Source organism: Cutaneotrichosporon cavernicola (assembly GCF_030864355.1).
Source record: "Cutaneotrichosporon cavernicola HIS019 DNA, chromosome: 1".
NCBI lineage: Eukaryota > Fungi > Basidiomycota > Tremellomycetes > Trichosporonales > Trichosporonaceae > Cutaneotrichosporon > Cutaneotrichosporon cavernicola.
Window position 1 is genome coordinate 1,632,636 of NC_083393.1, and position 17,667 is coordinate 1,650,302.

At 57.7% G+C, this 17,667-nt stretch overlaps 8 protein-coding genes across 8 annotated transcripts; 5 read left to right on the forward strand and 3 right to left on the reverse strand.

The window, feature by feature from the left end:
• Positions 1-377: 377 nt before the first annotated feature.
• On the reverse strand, positions 378-1,106 carry CcaverHIS019_0106030 (uncharacterized protein; the record flags this gene model as incomplete). Its single annotated transcript, XM_060602156.1, has 1 exon — positions 378-1,106. One exon carries the CDS (start codon positions 1,104-1,106, stop codon positions 378-380), a length of 729 nt encoding a protein of 242 aa, XP_060453151.1.
• Positions 1,107-1,533: 427 nt separating this feature from the next.
• Positions 1,534-3,285, reverse strand: CcaverHIS019_0106040 (uncharacterized protein; the record flags this gene model as incomplete). The annotated part of the gene is made up of 1 exon (XM_060602167.1): positions 1,534-3,285. One exon carries the CDS (start codon positions 3,283-3,285, stop codon positions 1,534-1,536), a length of 1,752 nt encoding a protein of 583 aa, XP_060453152.1.
• A 476-nt stretch (positions 3,286-3,761) lies between these two features.
• Positions 3,762-4,740, forward strand: CcaverHIS019_0106050 (uncharacterized protein; the record flags this gene model as incomplete). The annotated part of the gene is made up of 3 exons (XM_060602178.1): positions 3,762-4,067; positions 4,177-4,314; positions 4,396-4,740. The coding sequence occupies 3 exons, from the start codon at positions 3,762-3,764 to the stop codon at positions 4,738-4,740; spliced, it is 789 nt and encodes a 262-aa protein (XP_060453153.1).
• A 1,551-nt stretch (positions 4,741-6,291) lies between these two features.
• On the forward strand, positions 6,292-7,976 carry CcaverHIS019_0106060 (uncharacterized protein; the record flags this gene model as incomplete). Its single annotated transcript, XM_060602189.1, has 3 exons — positions 6,292-6,476; positions 6,512-6,966; positions 7,009-7,976. 3 exons carry the CDS (start codon positions 6,292-6,294, stop codon positions 7,974-7,976), a joined length of 1,608 nt encoding a protein of 535 aa, XP_060453154.1.
• A 374-nt stretch (positions 7,977-8,350) lies between these two features.
• Positions 8,351-9,641, forward strand: TIP41 (uncharacterized protein; the record flags this gene model as incomplete). The annotated part of the gene is made up of 5 exons (XM_060602200.1): positions 8,351-8,505; positions 8,571-8,762; positions 8,795-8,900; positions 8,933-9,079; positions 9,114-9,641. 5 exons carry the CDS (start codon positions 8,351-8,353, stop codon positions 9,639-9,641), a joined length of 1,128 nt encoding a protein of 375 aa, XP_060453155.1.
• Positions 9,642-9,834: 193 nt separating this feature from the next.
• IDH1 (uncharacterized protein) lies at positions 9,835-11,279 on the reverse strand (the record flags this gene model as incomplete). Its single annotated transcript, XM_060602211.1, has 4 exons — positions 9,835-10,850; positions 10,957-10,975; positions 11,026-11,073; positions 11,214-11,279. The coding sequence occupies 4 exons, from the start codon at positions 11,277-11,279 to the stop codon at positions 9,835-9,837; spliced, it is 1,149 nt and encodes a 382-aa protein (XP_060453156.1).
• Positions 11,280-12,257: 978 nt separating this feature from the next.
• Positions 12,258-13,545, forward strand: ABP140 (uncharacterized protein; the record flags this gene model as incomplete). Its single annotated transcript, XM_060602222.1, has 3 exons — positions 12,258-12,514; positions 12,558-13,371; positions 13,477-13,545. 3 exons carry the CDS (start codon positions 12,258-12,260, stop codon positions 13,543-13,545), a joined length of 1,140 nt encoding a protein of 379 aa, XP_060453157.1.
• Positions 13,546-15,744: 2,199 nt separating this feature from the next.
• PDR16 (uncharacterized protein) lies at positions 15,745-17,126 on the forward strand (the record flags this gene model as incomplete). The annotated part of the gene is made up of 7 exons (XM_060602234.1): positions 15,745-15,993; positions 16,028-16,047; positions 16,083-16,093; positions 16,135-16,358; positions 16,402-16,448; positions 16,480-16,768; positions 16,836-17,126. 7 exons carry the CDS (start codon positions 15,745-15,747, stop codon positions 17,124-17,126), a joined length of 1,131 nt encoding a protein of 376 aa, XP_060453158.1.
• Positions 17,127-17,667: the final 541 nt, after the last annotated feature.

Consider the following 17,667-nt stretch of genomic DNA (forward strand, 5'->3'; position numbering starts at 1 on the left):
TTATCTCTTGTGAGCGGTTACAAGTCACCCAAACCACTGGCCCGCACATTTATCACATTCCATCCCGCTCAGTGCGGGGTAGAGTTGTTCAGCCCTTGCCCCCACTTGAACACAACAAGGCGTGAGGGTCAGCCACCAGCTAATGTGATGAGATGAGATTAGATGCAGGAGCAAAAGCAATCGTCAGAATCCAGCTGGTTTAAGCCTGCGAGCCCTAGCCGGTATTCATGCATGTGGGACAGCAGTCGTGGCAGAAACAACTGCTCGCCAACATCTTCCATCGTGAAAGCGCATAGATCCACAAACTCTAGTGCATACCGCTACACAGGCCAGACTATTCTCACTCGCCCATCTCGCTGTCCACATCCCTGGTCCCACTACACCGGCGCGACGCCCAGCGTCGTCCCGCCACACACATACATGACCTGGCCAGTGACGAACCCATTAGCCTCGTCGAGGAAGAATGCCGCTGCGCGCGCCACGTCCTCTGGCGTCCCGAGGCGCTTACACACTGTCGAGTTGATGATGGCCTGCGTGGTGGGCGCACCTGGTGGATTCGAGCTCATGAACAGTTCGGTGGCAATCGGCCCCGGAGCAACAGAGTTGACCGTGATGCCATGCACGCCGAGTTCCATAGCCAGCGTTCGCGCCATGCCAATCATACCGGCCTTGGTGGCCGAGTAGACGACGCGGTTCGGTTTACCGAGAGCAGCGCGCGAGGCGAGCATGACGATACGCCCGAATCCGGCTTCCTTCATTGCGGGAAGGGCGGCTTGGATGAAGATCAGGCTCGCTTTGAGGTGGAGGTTGCAGACAAAGTCGAGCGAGTCGAGAGTCGCACTCTCGGCTGTTCCAGGTCGCGTCGCGCCGGCGTTGTTGACTAGCCCAATGATGGCGTATTCGGACGCAAGACGGGCAGCAATTTCCTTGGTCTGCTGCTCGTCCGAGAGCTCGGCTTGGAAACAGACCATCCCGGAAGGGGGGAGGGAGGGCGGCTTCAGGTCTACATTGAGGACTGTGTGTCCTTGAGCGAGGAGGAGGGCCGCGATGGCCGCACCGATGCCGTTGCTCGCTCCCGTTACGAGGTAGGCGCGGGGCTTGGTCATGTTGAGCGATGAGGTGTGGTGAGAATGTCTGAAATGTTGTGAGCTGCCCATGCGCCGGTGTGTGCCGGTTATCTCGTCGGGTTTGAGCGAGCCGGTCATCTCCGGTCGTTTATCCGGAAGCGGAAGCGACGTCGTAACGCCGCGTCGCGTCCAACAATCTGAGCGACGACCGAATGCTCACATCGACAATACCGACTGCCAAAACAGCGGTGGACATGTTATCGCTGACCTTCGCAGCCGCTCATCGATAGGTGACATACCGCGCATAGCCGGTGGTCATTTCACTTCACTTCGGTCACCAGCACACCCCGTGGGGTCTCAATCTCAGGAACTGTGTGGGAGAGTGGCCACGCCGCGCTCTCCATGCAGAGTGCTACTGTACAAATGGGGCCACAGGTGTGTGGGCCCGTCTCCGAAGAGTCTAGATCTATGAGATGGCAAGCGGCGCACCAATGGGTTGCGGGTTCTCCTGGTAGAAGCGCTGGAGGGTTGTGATCTCGAGCGCGGTGCCAGTGAGGCTAGTTGCCGACGAGCTATTGATGCGGACAGCGACGTAGTCGCCCGGCTTGAGGTCGTCGACGCACTCACCGTCCGCCATGAACACGCGGCGGCCGCCGTCGTCGGTGCCAGCGTGCCTGCCCTTGCTGATCCCAGAGTACAGTACGAGCTGGAGGCTGCCGATAGCCGCGGCGTTGCGCTCGGCCGCGCGCTCAAAAAACGCGCGCATGATCTCTTGCAAGCGGCGATCCTTGTCGGGCTGGGACACGTCGTCGGCATACTTGCGGTGGGCGTGTGTTTTCTCGCGCATGCTGTATGCGAACATGAAGGCAGTCTCAAAGCCGACCTCGCGCATGACTTCAACGGTTTCGACGTGCTCAGCCTCAGTCTCCCCGCAGAAGCCGGCGATCACGTCTGTCGACAGCGCGACGTCGGGGATCGTTTCGCGGATATGCTTGGCCAAGCGAGTAAATGCCTCGCGGCTGTATCCGCGGCGCATGCGCTCAAGCGTGGTCGTGCTTCCGCTTTGTAATGGGAGGTGCACACGCCGACACACGTTTGGGTAGTCACGAATCACGGCGAGCAGTTCATCTGGGAAGTCCTTTGGGTGCGGAGACGTGAAGCGGACGCGGAGCTCGGGGTCGACCTCGGCGACGGCTGCGACGAGGTCGGCAAAGCGTCGTCCGCCCTCCTTGCCACGGTAGATGGTCTGGAAGCCCTCAGAGAGTGCCCCACTCTCTTCTGGAAGAGAATACGCCGCACTGTCCGACGTGTCGCGGTACGAATTGACGTTCTGCCCCAGCAGCGTCACCTCCTTGACACCGGCAGCAGCGAGGCGACGCACCTCAGCCACGACACTGTCAATGTCGCGGGATCGTTCTGTCCCACGCGTAAATGGCACGATGCAGAACGAGCACATATTATTGCACCCGCGCATGATGCTCACATATGCGCTGTGGGGGTTCTTGTCGTTCATGCGCACCGGGGTGATATCGGCATACGTCTCGTCTGCCGAAAGCATGACGTTGGCGACGCCGTCAGCGCCCAGGGCGCGAAGGGAGAGAAGGCGGGGCAGAGAGCGGTAAGCGTCTGGGCCGCAGACGACATCTGCACCACGGTCGAGAAGCTCCTCCTTGAGGCGTTCGGCCATGCATCCAAGCACACCGACTGTTGGCGCCCGGGCATTATCCATCTTTGTCCGGCGACCTTTGAGGTCGCCGAGGCGGCCCCACACGCGCTGCTCTGCATTGTCACGCACGGCGCACGTCATCAGGAAGATGATGTCTGCGTCGGCCAGCTCTTTCGTCTGCCTGTACCCGCTCTTGTTAAGGACGGACATGAGCACCTCAGTGTCGTTCACGTTCATCTGGCACCCATATACCTCGATGTAGTAGCTGCGGCCCTCTCCCCAGTCGTTGACGGAGAGGTACGGGACCTCGTCGGGAGTAGCATTAAGGGCTAGGGGGTCGGGAACGAGCGAGTCGGAGAGAAAGTGCGCTAGGCCAGGCCCGTGGCGGTTGTTGAAGACAAGACGGCGGCCTTTAGCCTTTGCCTTTGACGGTGCGGATGATGAGGTGGAAGCAGAGGAGGAGGCTTGCGCGGTAACTGCTGCAGTTGCGTAAGCGCGAGCCGCAACGACTGGACGCGGTATCCTCCCGATGGAGGCTAGGAGGCGGGGCATGGTGTGAGATGTGATCTGTTTCAAGCGCGTCTCGAAAACATTGAAATCTCGAGCTTGTCGTTGGCCCGAAGTCCCGATCTTATTTGAGCCGCCGATATTATGTGGGAGCCCCGGATTCTGGGTGGCAAGGATGACGCTCTCTGCACAGTGACGACAAGTCGAGGACATGATGCGATGCAGAAGAACACGGCCAACTCTCTTGATATGCTTCAGATTAATCAATGCCAGTCTACCGAGGACTGGCCAAGTGTGGACAAACTACAATGTCAAAACAACGGTGTGACCCGTTTCAAAGACATGTATCATGTGCTCTTGTGACCAGCCCCCCTCCCCTTCCCTCTTGTGTGAAATGCACATGATACCATGTTGGGTGGCGATTATCAGTCGAGACACCTTCCTTTGATCTACTCAACAACAAGAATCACTCCATCAACCTCATCACATCACAACAATACCTAAAGCCATACCTAGCCACAATGGTCAACTCCACTCCAACAACGCCTCCAAGTACAACCTGCGTCACCAGACACAAGCCGAAATCGATCAACGATGCTCCATCCGCTGGGATAGACTCCACCATACCTTCACGCACCGCGGTCAACATAGGCAACATCCCGCACCTCTCACCCTTCGCGCTATCCTTCCTCGCCCTCCCGCCTGAGCTCCTCACTCACATCCTGCTCTACCTCGCGCCAGACGACCTAGGCATCCTCTCCCGCGTCGTCGGACCACTTGAAGGTGTCGAGCGCGACTCGTACCTCTGGGCTGTTTGGGTGCATTCAGTGAGTCTGTGCCTCCCACAGCCATCAAATGCTTCTGAGGCACCGCCCCACACAAACCTACTCGTCCGCAGTCACGCAGCAGTCGACTTCGCAGAAGAGCTGACAGCAGACGGCACCCTCGCGTGTGGGTCACGCCCTCTTCTCTCCTATCCGGCCGGACGCCCTCGAGCTGGTGCGCCGCGGCACGCTACGTGGCATGGCGATCATCAACGGCGTCCGCGCTGGCACGTACTGGGGCAGCCCCGCTGTGAGTGCTTCCCGGGCTAAACTCGGCCCGAGTAGCCCAATCCTCTCCCCTGTTAACCCCGCCTCGAACTACTAACACAAGGCGGTTCGCCTCAGCGCGATACACGACACTCTCACGCGCCGCAGTCTACGCCGTCACCTCTCCCACGCCCTGTGCATGCGCCCCTCGCGCCCGGCGCTTGTCAGAGCGGGCATCCTGCCCGGCGTCCCGCGCGGAGCAAGCTCCAACATCTCGGCTCGTGCATATAACCTCGAGCGCGCGCGTGCCCGCGACGCGGCGCGGCAGGCGCTCCGCGCCGGAGGTCTCAAGAGCTTCGTCGAGAAGGTGGGGCTGGGTATCTGGAAGGACTCGCAGCGCGTACTCCTCGCGCTCTGCCCCAGTATCCGGGAGCGGCAGCGGTTCTTCGAGGGTCTCGCGAGGGTGTGAGATATGGCAGGGAATGAGGGTCGACTGGGTCGTGTGAGGTGTTGTCCGGTCTGTTCGGGACTGCGTGTTAAGAGTCGGAGGGTCGGGCGATGTGTATTACGACGTGCAGCTGTGTTGTCCATGTCATCCTGTGTATTACCCAACTCGCAGCTTGAGCGGGCGTCTGGGGATGGGACCGTGACACCGAGAGCCGAAAACGGCTCAGAATCGGGATAGACAGATAACCTCGTTCCTTGGCCTGTTTCCCATTCCAGTACCAGCCACTTCCAAGCGCGATCCTCGGAAGCGTCAGATATCGACGACGTTTCCTGACGCAAGTTGAACAACCTCGCTTCTTTGACTGATCTTCCATTCCTGGAACAGGGCGCGTCGACCAACCCAATTGTCTCATGGTACAAACCCCGGTTCGGTTCTAGCTACACTCTGCATCACCCACTCAGCATCTATTTAAGACGGCTGTCGAATGTTTGGTTCGACGTATACACCCGGGTAAACCTGAGCGTCTCGTCCTGAATCCCAAGTCATTATCATCGGAGGAACGAGTGGGGAAGCGGCAGAGTGGCCAGCGGGGGAATGCAGGAGCGAATACGCCTCTCTCGAGTTGAGCCAGGCTCTGGCGTTTATCCGCCTCTGACCACTTGATCCAGTGCCCAATACAGTGCCTCTCCCCACGGGCAAGGCACATATCCCGTGACTGACCTTTTCGTCATCTGACTCGTACTAACCCTCTGCTTGTCGACTGCGATGCAAGCGATCAATGTCTGGAGCGTTTCAATAGTGGAGCCATTGGGCGGGCCGAGTGTAACCGCCTTTGAATGCACGAATCCACGAACGTGGGCCTCGGAAAGTGTGCTAATTTGGTGGACGGATTCCCACTCCGCCTCACCGTCCACCTTGTGCATGAACCCTGCAGAATACATACAGCCGAGACTAACATGAAAGCTGAGGCGGAAGTACGAGCCACCAAATATCCCACGCCGAACCCCGAGAAACAATTGCCCAGCGCTTGCGGTCACGCGGACGTCAGATCTGCATAATCCGGTAGTCTGGAAGGACGTTGGTTTCGCCGCAAAGTCAAGGTGGGCTCCCACTCCAGTGGACATGTCCGTCCACTGTGCAGCAGCAGGGGATCCTATCAGCTGACTGGACGGACGGATGTACGGAAAGTCGTGTCGCATGTTGGTGCATTCCGCCGTAGGGTGCCAACCGTGAGCCGTCAACAAGTCAGAGCGATTAAGCTATTTCCATTCCTCAGCGCGGGTGCAAGCGATCACAAGCGCTCCACAAAGTTGAGGCTGGAGAGCAGAGAACGCAGCGTGTTTTCCCCACTCGACGTCGTATCAGGCAAGATCTGTCGGGTAAAACACTGGCCACGCTCCATGCTGTTGGCCTCCACCTCCGCGCAGCTTAACCGTCCGCGCAGCCCAACCGTCCACCCACCCAAGTGGCCCCGCGATCTCGGTTCTGAGGGCTCCGCGGGCTCCGCAAACTGTTCTTATATCTCTTCTATCGAGCCCCAAGTCGTCTTCAGTCCATCGCCACCGCACAGAAATGTCGCACCCAGCCGAAGAGAAGGGCCCCATCGTCCTCGAGCACGACAACCATGATGTCGAACACATCACGGGCCGCCGCCACTCCCACATCGACAAGGGCCCGGGACACATTGACGTCCACGAAGTCGATGAGAACGAACTCGACAAAGCAGAGGACGCCATTGTCGCCGAACATGAGTTTACGTGAGTTGTTTCTCAATCAACAACACTAATCCCAGACCTCAGGAATACAAGCGCGTGCGCTGGAAGATCGACTTGATCCTCATGCCCGTGCTCATGATCATTTACGGACTGCAGTTTGCCGACAAGACGTCTCTTGCTGCTGGCGTCGTGTTTGGTTTGCGCGAGGATACGGGCCTGGTCGGGAACCACTACGCCGACCTTACGACGTACTTTTACATTGGATACCTCGTCGCACAGGTACCGATGGGCTTTGTGCTGCAGCGCTTCCCGCTCGGAAAGGCACTCTCGGTCTGTGTGATTATCTGGGGCGCAATGGTCATGGTCCTCGGCGCGTGTAACAATTACTGGCAGCTGTCGCTCGTACGTGTCCTCCTCGGATGGTTCGAGTCGGTTGTCACCCCCGGATTCGCCGTCCTCACCGCATCGTGGTACCTCCGCCGCGAACAGACTCTGCGCCAGAGCATGTACTACACCATGAACACTCTTTTCGGTAAGTTTTAACATACACACGTACACGTCCCGCTGACCAAAGGCATGATTTTCGGTATCGGAAACTACAAGATTGCCGAGAGGCAGCTGGCCAAGGGTGGCCTCGCACCTTGGCGTGTGATCAACCTCTTCCTCGGTGGCGTGACTGTTGGAATGGGCCTCATCTGCTTCGCCATCATCGGCACACCCAAGGAAGTCTGGTGGCTCAGCAAGCGTGAGAAGCGTATGGCCCACGCCCGCATCATCAGCAACGGTACCGGTGGTGGCGAGCACCACCCGTGGCGCTGGAGCCAGGTCCTCGAATGTTTCAAGGACCCTCAATTCTACATGGGTTTCCTCGGAAACTTGCTCTGCACCATCCCCAACGGCGCCATCACCACCTTCAACACTCTCCTGCTCAAGTCGTTCGGCTACTCCAACCTCGAAGCAATCATCTGGCTTTTCCCCGGCTACGCTGTCCAGTCTGGTCTCGTCCTCATCGCCGGTATTCTCGTCTTCTACAAGCCCAAACTCCGTTTCCCTATCATCTTCGTATGCCAAATCGTCTCCATTTTCGTCTTCCTTTTCGTCGGATTGGGCGGCCAACACCCCGACACAATCTCCAACAAACAACGCTTCATCGTCTTCTGCTTCGTCTCTCTCTTCGCCATCCCTCTATTCATGATGTGGCCTCTCATGTCCATCAACGTCGCTGGCCGCACAAAAAAGACCTTCAACGCCGCCATGCTTCTCGTCGCCTACTGCGTTGGCAACATCATTGGATCGCAGGTCATGCGTCCCAATGACGCCCCACTTTACCTCAAGGGTCTGACTGTTATTGCGATTATGATCGGCGTCAACACGGTTAACTTTGGCGTTTGGTGGTGGTACTACTGGAGCACGAACCGGAAGCGCGAGCGCGCATTTATTGCTTCCGGCGTGTCGATGGAGCAGCGCGAACTCGAGAACCGTATTGCGGGAGAGACGGACCTCACAGACCGCGAGAACCCCCACTTCCGCTACCTGTGCTAAGAGTTGGAACGAGGATGAAAGAGTAGAGTGGAGAGGGATTTTCCAGTCGGGTCTTGCAGTAGCCCAGGGAGTTGTAGAATATGCCCAGCATTGTAATGAGCAATGGATGGTTGCCACGAATTGTTTCCACTCACTAGTCGCGGATTGCCAGACCTTGGTTGCTCACTGATGCCAGACCTTGGTTGCTCACTGCTGCCACCCGCGTTTCCATGGCATCACGGTTTGGCAGGCCAACAGTACATTCTGGATCATGGGCGAGGTTCATCCCTCCTATAACAGGTTTAGCCGCAATCTGGTCCCGCCCTCCACCCAGTGACGCAGTACATAGAATGTTACCGCATTCTCGCTCCCCCTTCCCCCACATCACCATCAGAATGAGCAACATACCCCCCGCCGCCGCTGTGCCAGGCCCCTTGTTATCGCCATCCTACAAACTGGAACAGGGCAAGTTGGGCTCCGAGATGCGTATTGGCAACTGGACGATCCGGAGTGTCAAGACGGCCATCCTGAACGGCAAGGAGATTGACGCGTGAGTGGAGTGCGAGTTGGAGGATAAACACACCATGGAAGCCCGATGGAGAAAGCTGACCCCAGAGTGGAGAAGGAACTATGTCTCCCTCTTCCTGAGATGACGTTTGGGAACAACGGTCTCGACCTGATGCACCAAGGTGTGAGGATCAAGTTTGATGGCATTTCGGCACTGCGCCAAGTCGCCGTCGGCGAGGGATGGGAGGAGAGGGTGGGAGGAGGCGTCCTCGTGTCGATGGCAGATAGTTGGAGCCAGCGGTACGTTATATTTCCGAAACTTCTGATACAAGGTCGGCATCCTCGGCCCTCTCAGACGTTCCACTCAGCACTAAGCCCGTAAGGCCACACGACTGGACTTTCAGCACAACCTACGCCGGCACCGTCACTGGCTCAACTGTATTTTCCCCATTCAATAGCTCTGACACCAGTTTGAACCGTCGGAAACGGCTCGGATTCCAATGCAACTCCTGGCACGGCAGGATCCGGTGCTTGACCGGATTTTGTTTTATGAGGATGTGGGCTTGTTCCATGACGAGCTGCACGACCACGGCGAGTCTATCATGAATGTCCGCCTCGTAAGTTGGACTTGTGTTTGCTGCTCACATTCAGCGCGTCATGCCTCATTCATTGTTCCTCCTCTCGAGGCTGTTTGTGCGCGTCGATAATGTCCTCTTCAGGATATTCGATGTGCGCATGTACCATGCCTTTGAGTCGGACGAGGTCGTGCGCGAATGTACGGGACTAGAGGGCGACTATGACGAGGTCAAGAAGTACCTTGAGAAACCGAGTGAACTTGCGCCCCTCACGGACCCGAATTGGGTTTATGGCGTGTTGCAGAAGATTGCTGCCAAGCGGGACGACAATCAAGCGGACCAAGCGGTACAAACACAGCCAGCCACACAGCGCACACAAGCACCGTGGACACAGACCACAGCGGCGCCGCGGGCAAGCAGTGCCGCACCACGCGAGACGTCTGCACCCATTGCGAGCAGACCCAGCTTATCCAACTCGCCGAGCAGTAGCAAGAAGCCGTGGCCGGGGCTCGGGCGGCGCGTGCACGTCCTCCGCCTCCCTGGCACCGACACCGGGCTCGCATCCGCACAGGCCGGTTTGCGCGACCTCAACCTCGAGCCTTGATAGGATAGATGTATACGCGATAGATAGACTGTATGCATACACTGTAAACGCGGCTGGTTGTTTGTCAGTCGTCAGTTGCAGGTCAATCCCAGCTACCTCTTACCAACCCGCCTCCCAAACATGCACGCCACCACCCCGCAGCTTCTAATATTTGCATTTATACGCCTTCACACCCCAAGATCCCTCTCTCCACCTAAGCCGCAAGAGCCTTGTTGATGACCGCCTTGGTGAAGTCGGTCGTCGACGAGGTGCCGCCGACGTCGTAGGTGCGGTGGTAGCCGCCCTTGATGACGTTGTAGACCGACGAGGCGATGGTGTTTGCCTGGTCCTCGAGGCCGAGGTGACGGAGGAGCATGGTGGCGGAGAGGAGGAAGGCGGTGGGGTTGGCACGGTTCTTGCCAGCAATGTCCTTGCCGACGTGACGGCATCCAGGCTCGAAGAGAGCGTACTCGCGGCCAAAGTTGCAGCCGGGGACGACACCAGGGCCACCGACAAGGGCGGCGCCGATGTTGGAGATGATAGAGCCGTAAAGGTTGGGGAGGACGACGACGTCAAACTGCTGGGGCTTGGCGACAAGCTGCATCGATGCGTTGTCGACAATCATCTGGTCAAACTCAATGCCGGTGTGGCCGTACTCGTTCTCGGCAACCGCCTTGCACGTGTTGAGGAAGAGACCGTCACCGAGCTTCATAATGTTGGCCTTGTGGACGCAGGTAACCTTCTTGCGGTTGTTCTTGATGGCAAAGTCAAAGGCGAAGCGGGCAATGCGCTCGGCCTTGGCCTTGGTCGTCACCTTGAGCGACTCGACGACACCGGGGTACGACTGGTGCTCGAGACCAGAGTACTCGCCCTCAGTGTTCTCACGGATGATGGCAAAGTCGACGTTCTCGTGGCGGGTCGGGAGACCGGGGAGCGACTTGCAAACGACGACCGACGAGTAGATGTCGAGCGACTGGCGCATAGCGACGTTCCACGAGTTGTGGCCAGCAACACCCATGGGCGTGAAGAGGATACCCTTGAGACCGACCTTGTTGCGCTTCAAGCTGTCCATGGCCTCCTGGAACAGGCCGGCGTTGCCAGTCGTCTCACCCGAAACGTTGTACTCCTCCCACTCGACAGGGACGTTGAGCGTCTCAAACACCTCCTTGACAGAGTCGGTGACCTCGGTACCGATACCGTCACCAGGGATGAGGGTGACAGTGTACTTGCCTTGCCGTCAGCCAGCTTTGGAAGAGGGAAGCCAGCACGCGCGCTGTCTAAACGCCCACACGCCGCCCTTACCACCTCGGGCTGTTCCGCGCGCATCGACACTCACCGCCGTACTTTGCAGGAAGCTGCAAGTCAGCTGGGGTGCAGATTGTAGATGGGTAAACACTCGACTTACCTTGTTCTCCATCGCGACCGACGCCATTCCCCGGGCGACAGGGGCACGCTGTGCATGGCGGAGGATAGTAGACGAGTAGGCGAGAGCATGTAAGATAGGTCGCAGTGAGTAAGAGACGCGCGTCAGCATGTGGACAAATTTGTTTGCGTTGCACCGATGACTGGCGTGGACGTCATTGAGCGACTTACCTGGGCAGCGGCGGCGGCGGTGCGGAGAGCGCCAGAGGCGGATGCACGAATGGATGGGGTGATCATGATGAGGAAGGGAAGAGGGTTGTGGTGGTGAATGTGGTGTTTTTGATGAAGAAGAGAGAGAGAGGGATGAAGAATGAGTTGTGTTGAGTAACAGTAGGTGAGATGTGTGTGAGAGGGTTGAAGAGGAGGACCAGGAAGGAGCAATGACGGGGGGGAAGGTAGGTCGGGAGGGGTGGGTGGTGGCTGCTCTACGTTGCTCAATTCAGGGTGTCGTGCCTAGAAAGTTGGATCCTTTGATTCTCTGCTCCTATGCCTACTCTACCATGCGGCAACTTGGTCTTGTTCAGGGTACATTTAGTGACTGTTGATTCGGCCGTCCAAGCCGCCTAGCACCGAGTTCGAAATAACAGTTAAAAGATAACCAAATAGTCACAAATGGATACCCTGGCAGGCCAGCAACCTCTGTCACGAGTCTGTGTCTGTCGAATCGTCAGTGCGTTCCCAAATGAATCACAATCAAACGCGCCAAGAGAAGCGGCGCGCAAGGTTATGCACAAGCACAAGCACACAAGGAATTAGTCCGACACATTCCACTCGGCCTCGGCGCCACTTTCAACAACGTGATTCACTTGCGACGCCGAGTCACTTGAAGAGTTTGAGATTGACAGAGGTGTCGCGTGCCTCAACAGAGAGGTGGAGGAGGAGCACGCATCCCCTCCTCTCTCCTTTTGTAGGCCGATCAACGCCGCCAGTACCGCCGGCAGTTGATTCAGGGTATTCACTGCCAATCCGACAATCCCTATCCGACCCCTCCACTTTCCCTCCACCCACCTTGCATCGCCGAACAGGCCGACGTCCTAATCAATTCCAGTTTATTACAACCGCTTCTAATCTGCATTTTCCTAATCCCTCTAGGATCCAGGCACGCTTCGCAAAAGTTGGAAGTGAGCATGGACGCCAGTTTGTCTCTCTGTTGACAACTACATGCTCATACGCAGGCTTGCATTCGCCGCACGCTCCATCCGCCACTCATCCACCATGTCTGACCCCGTTCCCGCCGCCGTAGCCGTGGCCCCTCAGACTGCCACGCCCACCCCAACCCTGTCCACCACCTCGTCGCCGCACGACACGCCGGGATGCACGACCCCAATCCCACCGAGCGCCGAGGCCGGTCCGTCGACGCTGCGCGTAAGCGTCATCGATAAGTGGCTCAAACCAAACGGGCCGCCCAAGGGCGTGTCCTTTGGCGCCCGCAAGTTGCAGGAACAGGACGACGTGTGGAGCAACAATGCCTGGTGCGTAAACCCAAGGTATCCACAAAGCCGTGCTGATGATTAGGGACCACGCCGAGCTGCCGGACGACTTTGAGGAACGAGCTGCTGAGATTATGGAGGCGCATGCTGCGTCACCCGTTCCCGATAATAAGGTGACAGAGTACAATGCCCGTCCGGCAAAGTACTGGGACAAGTTTTACAGCCACCACGCGGACCAGTTCTTCAAGAACCGGCGCTGGCTGCCGCTCGAGTTCCCGGAACTCGTGTTGTGCTGCGAGCCCGATGCCGGACCCAAGGTGGTCCTCGAGGTCGGCTGCGGGGCCGGCAACACCGTCTTCCCGCTGCTGATGCACAACGAGAATCCGGATCTACGCATCTTCGCAACAGACTACTCGAAGACGGCCGTAAAGGTCGTCCAGTCGAGCGAAATGTATCCGCGCGCAGAGCATGGACTGGGTCAACTCTCGGCGTCGGTTTGGGATATCTCGAGCCGGCCGAGCGACGAGGCCGCAGCGCAGGGCATGACATACAGCCTCCCAGAGGGTGTTGAGGCTGGATCGGTTGACGTCCTCACCGTCGTCTATGTCCTCAGCGCACTGCATCCTGACGAGTGGGCGCAGGCGGTTCACAACCTCTACTCGTGCCTCAAGCCGGGTGGTCTACTGCTCGTCCGCGACTATGGGCGGCACGACCTCGCCCAGCTTCGGATCAAGAAAGAGCGTCTGCTCGACGTGCCCAACTTTTATATCCGCGGCGACGGGACCCGTGTTTACTTTTTCGAGAAGGACCAGCTTGGCGACATGCTCACGGCACCACCACGGGGTGCTGAGACGGGAAACATGTTCCAGATCAACCAGCTGGCAGAGGACCGGCGTTTGGTGAGTAGGGCAAGCGAAGCGAGTCTGGCGAGAGTGGGGGAGGTTGCCATGTCGCTCGCTCGCCGAGCAGATCACTTGGGCTCTCGGTACATCTGCTAACACCAGCTCGTCAACCGCAAGGAGCAGAAGAAGATGTACCGCATCTGGCTACAGGCCAAAGCAACCAAGCTGTAATATTATGTACCGGGTATTGGCATTAGGCCGCGTCGCTGGCGCTCTCCTCTCTAAAGGCACCTTGCCCAACACGTCCACAAAGTTGATCAGTGCCACATCTCAACCCACCACCCACAAAACCATGACTTCCGATGCATACACGCATCAGGCCAAAAGCTATGACCTCTGGCGGGATCGAACCGCCGACCTCATGCGTAACTCGTATTCACGTGTTAAGCATGCGCTCTAACCAGCTGAGCTAAGTGGCCGTGCTGATGGTCGTCTTTTCGCCCTGGGAGTGTTCCACGACGCCTCTCGCCCCGCGATTCTGCTCCCCTTCCAGAGTCGCTGAGGCTGATATTGGAGTAGTGCGATTGGGTTATCGGGTCGTGGGCAAAGCCTTGGGTGAGGCAGTGGGGCAGCACGGCCGGTAGCCCAGACAACGCAGAAGCCTGAGAACAATAACACTCCCGTACAACCGTTGGACATTGCAGGCTCACTCCGCCGCGAGCATGACTTGCTCACTTTCTAAATACCTTGTGCGTTTCAATGACGGCCATGCACAGCCATGTCGAGCAGTTGAATATCCTTTTACTGTCATAGAACGGGATATCCCTGGTGATGCAGCTGAAACCTAAGTTGAACGTTGGCGTCACCCAACTTTGTGTGGTTTCAATTCCCCGCGAGCCCAGATGAGCGCCAGTCAGAGGTGTGGGGTTGTTCTGGCTGGACTATCTTCGGGCGTTTGGCAACAACTACAATCAAGGAATCTCGATTTCGCCCCAGTCTGAAGTTGCAACCTTGGATGGTCTGAGTCTTGGGGTGTTGACCCGATACTTGGCCCCTTGCAATGCAGACTGCAACGGGTCCCAGAACCTCTAGGTCATGCCTGGCGGTTGACGATTTGGAGAACCAACTCCCTGTCGGGGCTGGCTTACGCGTGCCCACTTAGACCCTCCAGTTGTCGACCTTGACATACGGAGAGGACACAGAAGACACAGAAGACACAGAAGACACAGAAGACACAGAGGACATGGCCACTGAAGCGCTGCAGAAAGCTCGCCCAGTGATATGTGCGCCTATAAAAGGTTCTCAAGTCCTCACGGACAAAGCGGTCTGTGACACTACGTAACATCGAGACCTCTCTCGCTGACAAGTCGTCGCGGTCTACGCCGGGTGTCCCTGTTCTCTACTGCCAGATGGCCGCCGTCAAGACCGGCCGATCACGGGCCCTGCTTGGCCCGCCGCGCATGCCCTCGCAAAAGCAATCCACCGTCGCACAGCCTGAGGCGGGAGTAAGGTGGAGGAAGCGGGAGTGGCCGCGGTATTGTCTGTCTCGCAACACTGTGGCACGTGACGCGCCAACGACGCCACACTCTCACCGTGCCTGACGATCGTTGACGTCACATTCACACTCGATCTCCTCCGTCTCAAGCAAAAGCAACAACCCCATGCATCCGCATGGGCACTCTAAGCAAAAGCTGTGACCTCTGGCGGGATCGAACCGCCGACCTCATGCGTAACTCGTATTCACGTGTTAAGCATGCGCTCTAACCAGCTGAGCTAAGTGGCCTGAGCTGAGAGACAGATTTTGTCGTTTCGTACGAGCGAAGGATCCGCAGAGAGGGCAACAAGCATCAGGGCGCTGATGCGTCTTGGCAGTGGAGGCGGGATGTCTGGACTATTGGGGATAGCGGATTACGGATTACAGATTAGGGGTTCAGCCTTGAGAGCAGAGGGATAGAGTGACTGGGTGGACCTGGTAATTTTGGTCACATCGCGGTTGATCGGGTGACTGACCGATCCCTGTGATCCGGTGAGTTAACAATGAGTACCTTTTGGTTACCCTCTCCTATTTGAACATGCCCACTTTGCGATGGACCCGCATCACACCTTACTGAGCCCACTGCTCATTTGGTCACTCCTCCGCGTCAGTTCCGACCATTACGGTACTCTGTGCAGCAATGCAACCTGGCCAGCCTGAGCAATGCATGCATCGGTCATCCTGGACCAGGACTGACCCCAGACCTCATTCAGACCGAGTTGAGTTGAGCGGGTTGCCAGGCTGTACTGTATCTGTACTGTAACTGTCACAGCTGCCCTAACTCTATTCATGCAACCTCGTTTGTCCCGCGTCTCGGTAACTCGGCGTCCCAGCGTTTCTTTTCTTCGTTGTCCCTATCCACCACTCCATCGTTCCTGCCGACCTTGTTCGCCAGAATGCCGTTCCCCATATGGCTGCTCGACCCGTACCTGTTCACGCAGGTGTCGCCTTCGCCGCCGGATCCCAAGTCCAAGGCGCTGAGTTCGGAGCCGTCCAAGATTGCGTTCTTGCCACCACTCAACGACAAGCAGGGCGCCCAGCTCGGCGCGATCATCAAGCACTTTAGCGCGGAAGGATATTCCCTCCCCATCGCCGAGGGCAAAACGGAGCGCGCGCCGCTCAGCGTGCGCGAGATGATGTGGCTCGTACGTTGCAGAACATGAATAAGCTTACAGGCAGAGTAGAGACCAGATGCTCAAGTGAGTAAAACATAGACCTGCACGCTGACGACCAGGTACCTGACTGGTAAGTGACGCGTCGAGTGGTGACGAATCAGCTAACCCCAGTGACGGGGAACGCCAAGGAGGCGATCGCGCGAATGGAGCGTACAGTCGTGTGGCGCCGCAGCACTGGTATCGACGACATGGACACACACATGGAAGGGGTCGAGGAAGAGTGTCGCACTGGCAAGGCAATTGTACAGGGCTTTGGACCGTCGGGCATGCCCGTCCTTTACCTCTTCCCCAACCGTAACCACCTTCCCCCAGACCAACGCAAGGCGATCCACCTTGTGCGTAGCCCATGTCCATGTCCACTGTTTTAACTGACGTTAGATCTGGATGCTCGAGCGCGCGATCGACTTGATGGCGGGCGGCGTAACGTTTGTGTCCCCATGGCTGGGCTGATGGCAGCAAAGTCGTCGCAATCTTCGTGTTCAACGAGAAACGCACTGGCGCACCGACATCCCTCGCTATTGGCAGGGAGACGATCCACTATCTCATGCAGCACTACCCCGAGATTGCAGGTACAACCGTGCTCTACCGCATGTCGTGGGCCGCGCGCGCTTTCTTTGGCATCATGTGGCCCTTCATCGACTCGGAAGTCAGGGCCAGGTTCCGCATCGTCAACCGCTCTGGCCGCATCAGCGAAAAGGATGTGCAGCGGCACGCGCTGGTGCGCGAGTGTGGTGGTGACCTCGAGGTGAGTTGCTGGAAGAATCGACGGTGTTTGGAGAAGAAAGACGAGGAAGGCCGCTGCTGACGCTTAGTGGTTCCACGAACACGAGTCGTACTGGCCCGCACTCATCACGGTGTGCAGGAAACGGCGGGCAGAGTACGAGCGTCGGTTCGTGGAGCTCGGCCCAGCCGTCGGGATCGAAGAGCGCAAGTTCAGGTTTGTCAATCTGGAAGAGCAGCACCTGTACAACATGCCGGACATGAATGGGTCGGTTGTGCGCACGGCCGCGGACATCTACAACATTCCAGACGCGCACAGGACCAAGTCGTCGATGGAAAGCGGGGCACCGAGCGCCGTTGTCGAGCCGGGAAGAAGTGGATGAGTATCTGGGCAAGAGGTGTTTTGGTAATATTCACGTCGTGGCTTCTATAACATTGTATGCACACGTAGGGTGTTGCAAACAGCGGACATGGGGCTGTGGAGGCAAGACGCCCCTCAGCTGAGGAGAACGATCCACACAGCACGCCCTCCCTCGCCTTGCCTCCTCGAACGGAATCCCTCAGCGCATCCTCGAGAACCAGGTGAGCACAATGTACTCCACGCAACAGGCCGAACACCAGAGGCTGGACATATACTTTCGACAAGCAAAAGATGACTACTGGCGGGCTCGAACCGCCGGCCTCACGCGTACACGGATAAGCTCCTGAAGCTCTTGTGAAGCGTGCGCTCTAACCAACTGAGCTAAGTTGCCGATGCTATCACGTTTTACGCTCGTTCAGGCGCCATAAAGACGTCCATAGACAGTTGTCGGAGTCGCGGAGATCGCGGAGATCGCGGAGATCGCGGAGGTCGCGGACGCGTTTCGCAAAGCCAGATGCCCGGGATGGGTCAGAACGCCTTGGTGGGTTAGAGACGTCAGCTTG